Genomic DNA, 15,002 nt, shown 5'->3' with positions numbered 1-15,002 from the left:
AGCTGTGGTCCTCCAGGTTTATCTCTGTAATGTGTTTACATTTTCTGGTGCCTAGTACAGAGAAAAATGGTAATTTCCGTGCATTAAACAGTGAATAGCCATGAACTATCGTGTGATCGTTTTTTTTTTTTGTCTGACTCGTTTATTGTTCGGGTTTCTTTTTTTGTTTTTCTTCTTCTGGCTTTTAAAAGGGGGTTTGGAATAAAGAAAATTGTACTTCTCAGGCTCATCCATGAAGCTCGTAGCAGGCATGTGTGTATTCTGCATGTGTCTGTGGAAGTCGTGAAGGTCCATTCCTGACATGAGGTACAATAGAATGGCCAAGAACCACAGAGAAGAAATCAAATCTGAGCCGAATCCTGGCCTCTGGTCTCCAATTGGTCCTTTGACCCGTCAGTTTCATGTCATTTGACGTCCGTCGGTGAGTAGACGTCATCCCTCTGGGTGATCCTGGGGGTCCAGTGACTAGCAGCAAGTCCAGTCAGTCAGTTCTCCTGCCCTTCCTGCTTAGACCTCGATGTGGACCGAGTCCTGGTGACGCTTGGGCTCATTTCCCAGGTTGACCTTCTCCGTGCGGGTGTGCCACACCAGGACCTGCCGGTCACACAGACACACGTCAACACGCATCAAATCACTTTCTACGGTTTCACTTCTAAGTGTGACGGGTGACGAAGAGCTGCAGTGTTGGCTGAAATCGAGAGGGCATCACACACACACGACTGCCAACGTAGCATCAGAAATTATTGCAGCTCTTGTCGGAGTGCATTCATATGAAGGGCCCTGTACGGCTCTGTTGAGCTTGGCACGTCATACTGTGCTGAGCTTTTTCAAACTGGAACTCATTATACGGTGGATCTCAAATCTATTCAGCTCCCCAAGTCCCGCTTTTCTGACTCTCCTAATAAGAATATTATTCATTATTCAGAACATGATTCATTATTGACTGTCATCCACAGGAAGGGAGCGTGTGAACTTTACTGCACTGAGAAGATTTAGAACGCTAACACACTACAGCTGTGAAAAGCAACTAAAATCCCCGCGCCTCCTGACCGGTGCCACTAGAGGGCGCCCGAGTGGTAGATGTACCACAGTTGGAGAACCAAGACAACCCCACAATATTTCGCTCTATTGCTCTACACCACCCATGAAAACAGCGATGCGATGCAGTTACAATATGAACATCCTGAAGAAGCAAACATTTTCTAAAACAGAGGGGAAAAAAATGTACGATAGTTCAAAAGAATGTATAATTATCCATTTGAAGGAATGTTGGCTTTTTTTTTTTATCCAACCAGACTGGAATCACCGTAGGGGTTGCCAACAGGATGCGTGCTCGTGATCCATTTGGGGTCTTCTCTCAGGCGCAGCGTGTCACTTCCTGAACACATGGCCGCGCTAATTGCCTTGTTTTGCATCCCCTAACGGGTCTAATTTGGTGGCCGGCGAAGCCTGGCTCTCCGCTGATAGACGAGCGTCTGCCGTGCGCAGGGATAAAATTCCTGATCGTGGCCGAGGTATTCCCAGAAGCTGCGCCGTTGAGCAATCGACCTGTCCTTGCTTTGATTGTTTTAAGCCCCGCCCCCCTAGGCTCCCTTCCATCTGCTGGTCCCTATCTCCTGTCCCCAGCATGACAGACTGCGCTTCCATGTCCCTCTCTTAGTCCTGGAACCTTTGAAGCAGGTTTTTTTGGGGGATTATGGCTGCGGATGTAGATTTTATTTATTTTTTATTATTTGGATTTTTATGGACCGAGCGCTACAGAGCGGTGGCTGAATCTGGAGAGCGGCCTGTCAGGGGCTGTGAGGATTAGTGGGGTGAAAGAAATCGATTGTGGAAGGCAGTGGCATTTTTTCGGTGGGTTTTTTCCAGACAGCGAGATGAATAGACGGCGGCACCGCTGACGGCCTGAGCGTTGGCGCGCTGGCACGAGCGTGGCAGGCTGGAGGAGCCCGGAAGCCAGACTGACGCTAATAAGCGGGCGAGGCTGTGCGCCGGGAGCCGTAAATAAGCCGGTTCTGGCTCTCCCTGCCCGGCCCGGACCTCCCTCTCGCCGCTCATTTGTTTAGCGCATCGACCGTCGCCTTCCCTTCCTCCCCTCCCAGGCCGGCCCGTCTCCTCCGCTCTGTCTCCCCCTGACTCCTCCAATACTTGTCTTCCGAGCCCTCTCGTCCAAAGCCTTACAAAAAACTGCTCCTGTCACGCTAGGCAGAGCAGAGTCCTGTCTCTGGCACTAATGCATGCTGGGTGATGGCCACGTTCTGACTCACAAGACCTCCTGACTGAGGGGTGGGGGCGGCTTCTGTGGAGATGCGTCTGGCCTGTCTCCAGTTGGCCATAGACCGTCCTGCATGCAATTTCGCCTTGAGGCCGATCGGGGTGTCATTTTTGTCTAAATGATATGCATACTGGACCCCAAAAGCCACCACAACTCAGCCCCACATATTAACTATGGACCAGATATTAGCATTTTCCAAGGCTCTCACGTTTCAGTAAGGGGCGTGGTCTCTTGCCGCCACCCTATCCTTTCATTTCGTTTTGCTACTTAAAAAGTTCAATTTTAAAAGTTCATCGTTATAGGACCACATGCAACTTGTTTGGAGTTAATATTAAATGCTAAATACTATTTCATATATATTATATGGGACACGTTGGTGGATGCTGCATAACTTGATGATCTCGCCTGTAAAGGTGTTCCTGTAGAGTGTCCATTCTCAGCCACTGCCTAGGCGGATAATGGCTTTTTTACGCTTCTCGGCGAGACGCGTGTCCCCTCAGAGTGGTGGAGGTGATTGGTTACGCTGTCAGCCCCGCTAATAGTCACTATTAATAACGGTGCGGGCTTGCCTATTAGGATAATTGGGTGATAATGACGATCCCTGTAAGGATGACAGAGGGACGGAGGACGGGCCTGGCTGAGGCCCGTTGCACCGGAGGACGTGAATCACGCGGTCAGAGGCGCACTGACCTGTGATCGAACACGCTGAACTCCGATTTGGCGGTTTAGAGCTAAAGCACACGTTCTTGTACCTTGACTGTGGTTTTTAATTTCACCAAATGATCTTTCCAACACAGACGCCCTTATCCAGAGCGACTTACAATCAGTAGTTACAGGGACAGTCCCCCCCCCTGGAGACACTCAGGGTTAAGTGTCTTGCTCAGGGACACAATGGTATTAAGTGGGTTTTGAACCTGGGTCTTCTGGTTCATAGGCGAGTGTGTTACCCACTAGGCTACTACCACCCAGTTCTATACTCTGAACTCTGGACAGTCTTGTAGTCCGCCGCGCACTGACCCGGGTGCAGTTGTGAGCTTTCGGCTCCAGGTCCTCCACTTTGGTGATCTGTTTGAGGAAGTCGGACTCCTGCATGCCCGGCTTGGCCCCTCTGCGTTTGAAGACGGCCCGGGGGTTGGACAGGATCACCTGAAGGTTCACAGCGAAGCCTGCAGAGGAAGAGGACAGAACTGACTGGCAGCACACACTCACACTCCCATCTGCACACATTTTCCAAACACCAGCTTTCTTTCGCTCTCTTTGACCTCTTTTATTGTTTTTCAAGAAAGGATTTTGGAACTTTTGAAAATCATGAGTCTTGCCAAGAATGGAGGAACATCTCAAAAACAGCTAATATCACAGAGTGGAAAGAAATGGCAGTGTGTCGCATCTCAGCAAAATGAATACATGTTCAACTTCTCGAGTGGGGTTGAAGCCTTTCATGGCCAAGATGGAAGAACCTGGTAAAATAACCCAGACTCGTTTTTCTGGGACCTGGTAATAAACCGCAGGAGGCTTGGGGTCTGTGCCATGGGCCGTGTGATTTCACTCTGGCAAGATCTAGGTTAAAAAAAACTAGCAGCCATGAACACCGATGGACTAATGTGGCAGGGACCGAGGAAGAACAATCACGGTCTGGACATTCAATGTTGATTTAACAGCGCTGACGTCTTTTTCAGGCCAACGTATGTGGGCATGCAGTTGGTCGGACTTCATGCAGGGTGATGCGTTAATCACTGGAGGTGGAGCTTCACTCTCTCCAGGTCATTTATACCGTTAATGTACAGGGTGGGCCATTTATATGGATACATTTACATTTACAGCATTTATCAGACGCCCTTATCCAGAGCGACTTACAATCAGAAGTTACAGGGACAGTCTCCCTGGAGCAACTTAGGGTTAAGTGTCTTGCTCAGGGACACAATGGTAGTTAGTGGGATTCGAACCCGGGTCTTCTGGTTCATAGGCGAGTGAGTTAACCACTAGGCTACTACCACCCTGATACACCTTAAGGATACACCTTAATAAAATGGGAATGGTTGGTGACATTAACGTCCCGTTTGTGGCACATTAGTATATGTGAGGGGGTTCTGACCCATATATAACAACATCAGTGCCTACACAGATCATTCAGAAGGAAACTGCAGACTGATCGCTAAGAATCGGTGATTGTTGATGGGTGGTGACCATAGTGGCCATTTTGAAGTCGGTCATCTTGGATCCAACATTTGTTTTTTCAATAGGAAGAGGGTCATGTGACACATAACATTTATTGGTAATTTCACAAGAAAAACAATGGTGTGCTTGGTTTTAACTTTATTCCTTCATGAGTTATTTACAAGTTTCTGACCACTTATAAAATGTGTTCAATGTCACCAATTCCCATTTTATTAAGGTGGATCCATATAAATGGCCCACCCTGTAGAAGCTAATCTAACTTCTAGATTTTGTATTTAAGTTTACTTGTTAATTGTTTTTTTTTTACTATATATACATTACAGTGCCAACATATTAAACACAATACAAACCAGGTTATCTATTTCATTAACTGCATAGAATTTTTGCAAGCGGCAAGTATAAAAGTGATTTGATTTCATTTTAAACCTTTTCTTCTGCTAAAAAAGACATGATTTATCTCGGCAGCACTTTCGCAGCCATGCCAGGTAGTCCATCACCGATTCTTAGCGATCAATCTGCATTTTCCTTCTGAATGATCTGTGTAGGCACTGATGTTGTTATATATGGGTCAGAACTTCCTCTGTCGCTCATGCAGACATCCTCTCGCCTCCGTGACACAGAGGGGTCTAAATCCGACCGCGGGGAATATGATCTCCGAGCAGCGACTGTGCCGTTTTCTAGGGCACCTCTGCTGCATCCACAGCCACCTGGGCTTCCTGCAGTCCCTTAGAGACGAAATGTAGCCCAGAAAATGCAGATGGAGAGTCGCCGGGTAACGATTCCAAAAAATAAACCCGACTGTGCTGCATTGTTCGATTGTGCTGCTCTAACAATGATTTTGGCTTTGATGGGAAATGTGTTATTCATGTTATTTCCTAATAGATGATAAAACATTTTCATTCCCAAATATCAGTCACCCACATCCAAAGCCCTCTCTGCACCAACGGTTTAACGATTTTACCATGTTGGCCTCCTGTTCAATTGTTGTAGGACCACTGAGACCCCCATAATAAATGAAGCCGTAATAACTTTTGTTATTGTTTTTTTTAATATTGTTATTATTGCCTCTGTGTGTACTCCCCGCCAGGGGTCGGGGACACGGCAGTGATATTACGAGGGGACCCGGGGACGCTGCCAGGTGAAGGGAATAAGGGCAGCGTGGCACGAACGCGGAGCCAATCTCCCTGCCTGCTTCTGACTCTCGTCATTACTATATCATTATTATTCTATCTTTTTCCAGCCGTGCATCCATCTGAAAACACACGGATCTATTACACGGTGAAGAGCTTTCATGCACTTGTCCTTTGTGTGTGTGCGGAAGGGGAGCGTGGCACAATAAGAATGCTAAATGCCGTTGTCTCGTTGTCTGCGGCTTGTTTGGCGGCGGCGCGGCTCCTGCTCCAGGCCGGGAGGGCTTTTGTGCGAGTGCCTGCGCTCCCTCGGCGACTGCAGCGCGGGGTAAATAGCGGCTATCGAGCAGAAATCCAATTTCTCTGTCAACAGGCTCGGCCAGGAGGTGCCGTGGCGCACGCATAGGCAGGGCCTGGCAACAGGCGAGAAGCGGAGGAGAGGCGTGGATGTCGGGAACGGGGGGGGGGGGGGGGGGGGCAGAAGAAAAGAGGAGGTCGGGTGATGGAGCTCTGCATCCAAGCGTCAACCGCAGACAAACGATGGGACCCTCCTGCTGTCAGGACGTGCCAGCCTGCGCTTAAAACATTTACATTTACAGCATTTACCAGACGCCCTTATCCAGAGCGACTTACAATCAGTAGTTACAGGGACAGTCCCCCCCTGGAGACACTCAGGGTTACGTGTCTTGCTCAGGGACACAATGGCAGTAAGTGGGATTTGAACCTGGGTCTTCTGGTTCACAGGCGAGTTTGTTACCCACTAGGCTACTACCACCACTAGGCTACTACCAGCAGGACGCCGAGCATCGATCCTGCAATGTCCAAAGATGTCTACATGCCATGCTGTAATGTAGAATGGGACAGGGTATGGCCTGGGATTTGTCATTGTGACGGCATTGTAGCGGCCCCGTAATCAGAAGGTTGCCGGTTCGAATCCCGATCCGCCAAGGTGCCACTGAGCAAAGCACCGTCCCCACACACTGCTCCCCGGGCGCCTGTCATGGCAGGGTGATGGGATAAATACAGAGGACAAATTTCACTGTGTGCACCATGTGCTGTGCTGCTGTGTATCACATGTGACAATCACTTCACTTCACTTTATGCACAGCACACGGGGACGCAGCGAAATGTGTCCTCTGCACTTTAACCAGCGGTGGGCAGCCATGACAGACGCCCGATAGTGTTGTTTTTGTCAAAGAAATTGACAGGATTTCTTTACGAGGTCACGGGAACAAGAGACGAGATACAACGTCAACGCTGGTCATGTGATACCTATAACAATAGGTACTGTTTATGAATAAAAAGCAGACTAAAATGTCTCTTCAGTGGTATCTCCCTGCATCTCCCGTCGACGTCACTTCTGCAACATGCATTCGCTGCATTATTTCAATTTTAGAATACTTGTGATGGATTAGCAGATGTCTGGGAGAAAAAGACCCACTTTCTTTACAATGAAGTGGATAAAGAACAGAACATGTGGTCACAAAAACTAAATGGATGTAGAGTATTTGTTGAGTCTATAAGATAACAATAAAGTAATAACAATAAAAAGATAACCTTGTTTTAATTATGAAATAGGTTTGAATTAAAGAAAATATTGAATTAAAGAAAATATAAATAGAATTAATAGAACAAATACAATTGCTTTACAAAAAAAGTAAAATATGATTTTTGTTGACAAAAACTAGACTAAAATGTCACTGTTTATTTAGACTAAAACTAGACTAAAATATTGGACTAAAATAAAATTAAACTGAAACTTGACTAGTCTAAAATGAGTCTGCATGTGACTAAGAGTTCTAAAGACTAAAATAACAGCTTGACGCAAAGACTAGACTAAAACTCAGATTAAGACAGGCCGTCAAAAACATCCATAGTGCCCAGGGAGCAGTGTGTGGGGACGGTACCTTTCTCAGGGGGACCCCAGTGGCCCCCTGGCGGTTAGGAACCCTTCAGTTACGAGTCCCCTTCCTTACCCGCTAGGCCACCGCCGCCTCTGCTCATATCCCTCACGCTGCGGCGCTGCCTGGCCTCAGAAGTCCTGCTCCCTGCGAGGAGCTGTGTAAGCGCCGCACTCTTCCATTAGACGCCCCGGGCTCAGCCAGCCTAATGCAGTGCACTCGGCGGCGGGGGCCCTGCTTTTTTCTTCGCCGCGTCTCCACCTGCAGCGCCCTTCGCAAGCAGCTCGAACCCCAAAATCTGCAAGTGTGCGGAAGTGGCCTCGTTTGCGCGGCATGCGCCTCGCCAGGCGCGCAGCCATCTGTTTCACTGGTGACACCCAGACTCCGAGTGACACCGCCTTCAGCTGGTTACGCCAAAGCACGCTTTGGATCCGAGCTCCTGGAGCATGCATGCTCCCCGGTCTGTAAATGCCGGAGGGTCGTATTCCAGCAGACGCCGAACGGTAATTAATGCGGGGAGAGAGGAATAAACGGCTGTTGAAAACAGGGTGAGGGCTCCACGAGCCAGGCTCTACCCACACAGCCATTAGGGTAGAAGGAGAACGTTTGCATTCTTCTCTATGGCTCTGCTCAGATCATGTTTTCTGTGAGAGTGCTGTGGTGCTCTCGTTCATCTCTGGACCACGAGCCCATGTCTACTGGTATCTGTGGCGGTGGAACATTATCAGCACGTTGAGACTGCGCTGTTGACATTTCATTGTACCGACATCAGACCAGCGTGCTTCTCCAATGTTTAGGCTGTACGTCTCTACGCTTTAGGCGCGTTTCTACATTTTATTTTATGACGATTGAAGCGCTTACTGTTCTTTGTTATCATTAATGTTAATTACACTTTGCAATATATATTTAAAGTCTTCTTGTCCCACCCTAATTTAATATTGTGTGCAGCAACTCAAGGTTTGGTCCAAAGCGCCCTTCAATATGTGCTTTTTGACCCTCACACACTTACACACACACTCTCCTGGTTCTTGGCCACACACAGGGACAGCTCTGAAAAGAGCTTTTCTGTAAATTTATTGGAGCTGAAAGGCTTCTTTCTTTCTTTTTGTCTCCAGCTTTCTTTTCAGAGCGTTTTTTTTTTTTCTTCCCCGTCTTTGCTCTGATGGCTCCTTTCAGGTTGAATTTTTCTCAGCCATGAGCTCGGTGAACAGGCTACGGTTGGAGGTGGAGGCGGAGGGGCGTCGCCACAAGCAGCACCATCAGGCCCGCTCCATCTGGGCTCTCAGTGGGAACGCCGCTGTGTGAGAAGCTCCAGCTGGGGCTGGAGGTCTCTGTGCGGGTCTGAAAATGCCTTGGCGGAACTAGGCTGTTCCCCACGGCCACAGATTCTTGAGAGCGGCTCCGGCTTGGCTGCTTTAAGATTGATGGTGTCGGGGGGGGTGGCGTTAAACGATCTCATAATTCCTCAGGACAGGGCTGGGGAGAAGTTGCTTTGGACCAGGGGCAGTGATGGGAGCATATAGTAGTGATGGGAACTACTTGGTGATGCCCTGTTTTCATCTACTGGTGCATATTTAGCAGATGCACTTATGCAGAATGATGCACAAGGCCCAGCTGGATCAACACCAACCTGTATCCACCCCACTTGCTGTGCAGACGTGTGTGCATTACGTGCCTTATGCATGATCAATACAAATAGTTCATAAGTTAATAACACATGATGAGATGAGACGTAATTCCTAATGAATAAATCCCATTCTATTTTAAAGCAGCATTAACATGTTCGTTTGCCATTTATTTCAAGAAGGTAAACCTTCAAATGATATAAATTCATTATATTTTAACTTTACTGTCCATGATTATAGCTGGTAGCTCATTAAAATCCAGAAATCCAGTATATCAAATTATCAGAATATTATATACATTCAGTAAATCAGACTTCGGAACAATTTGCTCTTTTATACTGTCAATGCTTGGTTGGGGCTGAAAGGTTGAAGGCTTAAATTATGAAAAACAACCTTTTTCACTTCTGAAGCGTACTGGCAGGTATATGGTAATCCGGGTCCGAACAAGCAGTGATGCATCATCGTTAGTTCACTTATCATTCATTTACTGCAGTACAGCATATAAAAAACGAATTAATTTTTATAACACCGGTGCTGTACCTTTATTTTTTTTTACTTTTCTTTTTCTTTGCAGAATGTCCAGGAGGACATTAACAAAATATAAATATATTTATATACGAATATTGTGACTTCCACATCCACGTTTGAGTATGTAAAGCAGCTTTGTGTGTTACATAGTAGCAGAAGGATTATAACTATTATCGCATAATTTTTTTTAGTAATTATTCAAAATTTAATGGGCATGGAAAAAATATGAAATATCTATGAGCCCAAGCTCTGTTGCAGGCTTCTTGGGCCCTCCACCCAGGTGGGACCCTGGGTAATCATTCCCCACTCACGTGCACTAGATCAAATCTGTAATATTCAAAGAGGAACTACAATTCTGCACACAAATCATAAAAGCCTTCACAAATTTGTCTAATAATGAAGGATGCTTGATAAGTGTCAAGCAAAACACAGTATAGCGTGTGTGGGCCTGAATTCGTATCCCGGATCGAATCCTGGCTGTGTGTGGAGTTTAGTGTGTGTGGGGCAGTGGTGGCCTAGCGGTTAAGGAAGCGGCCCCGTAATCAGAAGGTTGCCGGTTCGAATCCCAATCCGCCAAGGTACCACTGAGGTGCCACTGAGCAAAGCACCGTCCCCACACACTGCTCCCCGGGCGCCGGTCATGGCTGCCCACTGCTCACTCAGGGTGATGGGTTAAATGCAGAGGACAAATTTCACTGTGTGCACTGTGTGCTGTGCTGCTGTGTATCACATGTGACAATCACTTCACTTAAAGAAATGTTCTCCCCGTGTTTGCGTGGGTTTCCCACGGGGTTCTCCGGTTTCCTCCTACAGTCTTATACTATGCACGCTGTGTTTCACCCATTTAGCGTTGCATCATGGTATTATCTGGTCATATTCAGTCAAGACAGACAAACTTTCTCTTACCTGCCATGTCGATGGCAAACGGGCGGTCCGCCCTCCATCCGGTGTACCAGCCCACCACTTTACCCTTCTCCACGAGCGGCCGCTCGTACCGCCGCCCCCCCACCAGCCCCACGGGCCAAACCGCCACCCGCTGCGTCGACCGCATCTGAGGAAAGAAGAAGTGGGGTGAGGGAGGGGAGGGAAAGGGGCGCTGTGAATTACGCCGCGTTCACCAGGCGTTTATGGCGCGGTGGCTACTTCATCTTTCTAAAGATACCATCAAACGCCTGAGTGGCGTCGTGCTGATCCGCCTGTCAACTAGGTGCTTTTCATAGACGCGGCGTCTTCCTTTATTCTCCCGGACAGCGGGAGCTGCGGCTGCATCTGCGGCGCCATGGAGCAGGATGCGTCTCTATCTCCAATAAATTCACCCATCTGCCGCGTCAGGGAGAATGCAGAGGAGCTATAAAATGCCTTCGGCGCTCCTGGACGTTTACGCTTGCGTGACGAATCAGAACGGACGACCCGGGGGAGGGATTTATCATTTTTCTAATGAATCTCCAAGAAATGCTGCAAACAAGACGACACGTAAAGAACAATCTCGGCATCTTCGTCCAGACAGCAGTACGCACATTATGCCCATTTCGGCATTCTGACAACTGGCAATATAACGTTATGGGGCTTCTCTCCTGCTCAAGGAGCTGGAAAGCTCGTAAAAACAGAGGGCGAATGCGGGGACAAAAAGCACAGCGAGGCCTGCAGCTAAACCAGCTCGGTCAGGGCAACGGCCCAGATCCCCCGGCCGAGCACCGACGAGCTGGACCGGGCTGGAAGGGCCCGAGCCATATGGGTATCCGGTTGAACGTTGGAGACAGGAATTGGAAATTGATCTGCTTTCATCTGCTTTCATTAAAGTGGAACAAAAAAAAAAAAAAAAAAGAAGGACTGCCGGCTGCTTTGAGCAGACATGCCCGAGAATTAGCAATTTCCTCCGAAAGTGCACCTTTCATTAATATCACGGGGAGTGTCACGCCAAGTGTCCCCCCTGGACTTGCTGAAAGTGCCGGATGACTTGTTATCTGTGGCTTGGTTTAGTCTACTTCCAAAGCCCAGAAGGTGATTTTTTTTATATAAAGCGTATTTATATAAAGGAATGAGCCAAGGTGGATGACTGACAGCTCCCACACAACCCACATACCGACCCATGAGGTTCGTCTCATCTGCTTACTTTCTCCTTCATTCCCCTCCCCGTTGGAACCCAAGGACCTCCGCTGCTACCACGGCAGCCAGTCAGCATGTAGATTAATGGACAAGTCCGGGAGGAGATTTGAACTCCAAATGGCCATATCGACTAGAGGTGTGAACCTTCACTGTTCTCACGTTCGATTCGATTACAATTATAGATTCCTTGGTTATCAATGCATTGCGAAGCATCCCATCAATTTTTCTATATCAGGTCACATTATGTGTTCAAATACATTCGAAAGATGAGCGTTAATTTCCGATGAAATCGTGGTGAACCTCAAACTGCGAAGAACGCTAAACGTAAACGGCAATCAAACGCAGCAAAGACACGTATGAGGTTCGTTTTGAACGTCCGTGCGGACGAGGCCGAACTCCTACCCGGAAAATAACCAGGCAGCGTCATTATGATATAATTGATTATGTTCTAACACTGCGTTGATGCGGAAGCGCCCACATCTGCATCGATTATGGGATTAATATTGACCATACTGGCCCTGATGATGACCTCTTCCACGTTGAAACTGAGTCAAGAATCAGAAAACCTGCTGGGGACACAAGCCATTAACTAGCGGAACATCTTCAGCAAGACAAACAGGAGTCTGATCGAGTCGGACGTGCATTTGCCGAATAAAACCCCGCAACACATTCAACCGCAGTTGCAGCCTGTTTATCCCACGATGCCGCGGTGCTGCGGGTGCTTTTAATGACGCCGTAATCTCCTTAATTCCCAACAGCGCGATTAGGAGACGGGGAGGCAGAGGAAGGACGAGCGTGTCCGGCGGAAATCGACGTGCGTGGTGGCAGGGTCTCGTGGCGGGGGGGCTATCCGTGCGCCGAGGACGGGCGGGGTCGGCGCGGAGAGAAGAGCGAGGGATACAGACAAATAAACAAATAAATGGGAAGGAATGGCGGGAGGGAGGAGAAAAAAATTGGGACGGGAGATAATTGAGTTTTTAGCAAAGGTCAGGGGGCGTGGCATCACATCGCTGGGACTTTCGGTCGATCCCGTCTGCCTGGCATGTGATCCATCATCATCTAAACCAACACAATCAGCTTCTGCCTCTTCTCGCCCCTCTGCATCGTCCTGCAGTTTAACCAAAGCGTAGAGTGAGATTGATGCCCGTGTCCTCGGGTCCGATTGGCTCGGGTTGACCTGATGTCATCGGGGCGGCGCGTGGGGTTCAGACAGGGCTTAAATCCATTATGGGCCTTTGTATTTTACCCTCAATGCCGTTTACAGCAGCGTGCGCTAATTTCCAACCGTATTTTATGCCGTGTATATAAAACTAAAGGCCATTTTCAGGAGTGAAGGACGTCCTGGACAGAGAAAAAACGACCCAGTCACCTTCATCGCTACATTTAGCTCACCGTCACGATCCAGTCCGGCAGGGGCCACTCCGGGTCCGGAGTTTCATGTTAGTCCCGTTTTATTATGTTTCCTGAATGTGTTCACCTGTGTCTGAATGTATAAAGCCGCCCTGCTTGTGTCTGCTCGCCGCCGGGTCGTAGTTTGGTGATGTTTCCCCTGTCCTGTCCGCCATGTATTAAACCCCCGTCTCGTGACGTCGTGCGTATGCGTCCTTCGTCCTCGCCATGTCCAGCCATCGTGACGCTCACCTTTTAATTGGTTTCATTGTATCGAGTGCACTGGAAACTCGGGAAATTATAGGTGTTCCTCGTATTTCACACTTTTCTGGCCTTAAGGATGCAACGGCAACTTGCTGCCGAAACGTGGCGGCACCTTCCTTCCTGTTTGCTCGCTTCCGTGCGGGATTACGTAGAAGATGCCCATTTCCGTTTACATGTATGCCATTTGCGACTTACAACGTGCTTCCACGTTACCATCGATGAAGATTTAATACTGGGGACATGTGGCCTTCAGAGTAGGACAAACATTAGTGTGAATGAATCAAAAGCAGTACTGAATAGTCCTGAAATGGCTTTCATACGGCGATATTTGTGCTTTTATGAAACCAGTTTGAAGAAGAAATCGTTTGATTAATATATGAATGTCAGTGTTCGGATCATCACGCATTTAAACCTGTTTTACGGAACGTGGAAACTTATTTTGATCAGCATTATAAATCGAGAACGCTACGACGTTAATGGCGAGGAATGATTGACATGTGGGCTGACGGTGCGATTTCCACGCTGGGTTTCTGATGCCACCTGACAGGCCGGGCTGCGCAGTCTGTGGGTTGTGCGGGGACGCGTGACAGACGGAGAGAAGCAAGGTGTCCTCCACGCCCTCCCAAGAGGCTGCCACGTTCCAATGCCAATAAAAAACTACAACCACGAACCTGTGACATCCATCACCACATTCTACCCACAAGAGTTTTCCACATTTTAGGCTCACAGACTCCGGCTGTGCATGATCCTGCATCTCTCATGTGTGGGAACTTGGTTCTCCATCAGTCCTGCTGTTTAGTGTGAGGGTGGACGGCGGGGGCTCTGACCTCCTCGAACAGCTCCAGGCTGTACGTGTTGTCGTCGTCCGCGAAGAACACCACCCCCCGGTCCCTCGGGCTCCGGTGCTGGCGGATCCAGCCCAGCGCGGCGTTCCTCTGCTCGGTGGCCCGCGGCATGCCGGTCCGCTTGAAGCGGCGCGGCGTGAGGACGTGCAGGTGGGTGTGGGCCAGCCCGCAGCGCGCCAGGAAGCGGGACACCAGCTCCGTGCGGCCGCCGGCGTCCTCCACCACGATCCAGTGGAAGTGGGGCACCTGGCGGAAGGTGTTGGCGAGCCGGGTGAGCTCGGCTTTCTGCACCGCCCGGCTGTAGGTGGGGGTGACCGCGTAGACCACCGGCGGGGCCGTGCGGTTCCGGCCGGCCGGCGCGGTCCGGGCGCGGCGCGGCGCGCTGCCCAGCCTGGAGAGGTAGAAGTGCGCGGTGTCGCGCACGGAGGAGCGCTTGGTGTCCACGTCGATCATGATGATGACGATGAGGACCCAGGGCAGCAGGATGAAGAAGCGGCTGTAGAAGAGCGATTTCATCGTGCCGAACTTCACCGGCTCCGAGCATCCCCGCCCCGCGTCGCTATCACATCCGCGCGTTCCGGTCCCGGTCCCGGCGTCAGCGGCGACTTCCCCCGCCGATGCCGATCCCTCCTCGGTCAAAACGGAGAGCCGGACGCGGGGACGACAGCTGGAGACCCGCGATACGACCCGCCATGACGCGGAGCCAAGTTCCGAATAACGGAGCGCGGAGAGAGGAGAGAGAGAGAGGGAGAGAGAGAGGGAGG

At 49.3% G+C, this 15,002-nt stretch overlaps 1 protein-coding gene across 1 annotated transcript; it reads right to left on the bottom strand.

Annotated features, from left to right (window-relative positions):
• Positions 1-59: 59 nt before the first annotated feature.
• On the bottom strand, positions 60-14,970 carry b3gat2 (beta-1,3-glucuronyltransferase 2 (glucuronosyltransferase S)). Its single transcript, XM_028967104.1, has 4 exons — positions 14,221-14,970; positions 10,541-10,685; positions 3,293-3,441; positions 60-594 (listed from the first exon to the last, which is right to left on the bottom strand). The coding sequence occupies exons 1-4, from the start codon at positions 14,752-14,754 to the stop codon at positions 508-510; spliced, it is 915 nt and encodes a 304-aa protein (XP_028822937.1). The 5' UTR covers positions 14,755-14,970; the 3' UTR covers positions 60-507.
• Positions 14,971-15,002: the final 32 nt, after the last annotated feature.

This window comes from Denticeps clupeoides, unplaced genomic scaffold, assembly GCF_900700375.1.
Source record: "Denticeps clupeoides unplaced genomic scaffold, fDenClu1.1, whole genome shotgun sequence".
NCBI classification, from domain to species: domain Eukaryota; kingdom Metazoa; phylum Chordata; class Actinopteri; order Clupeiformes; family Denticipitidae; genus Denticeps; species Denticeps clupeoides.
Note: the sequence above shows the minus strand (reverse complement) of the source record. Positions and strands in the feature narration are given on the sequence as shown.

Excerpts from the sequence above, each read along its gene's own strand:
- b3gat2 (XM_028967104.1), bottom strand. The coding sequence starts at position 14,754 with ATGAAATCGCTCTTCTACAGCCGCTTCTTCATCCTGCTGCCCTGGGTC. Across the intron at positions 10,686-14,220 it reads GCCTGGAGCTGTTCGAGGAG|ATGCGGTCGACGCAGCGGGT; the intron begins GTCAGAGCCCCC and ends TTCTTTCCTCAG. Across the intron at positions 595-3,292 it reads AAGCTCACAACTGCACCCGG|GTCCTGGTGTGGCACACCCG; the intron begins GTCAGTGCGCGG and ends TGTGACCGGCAG.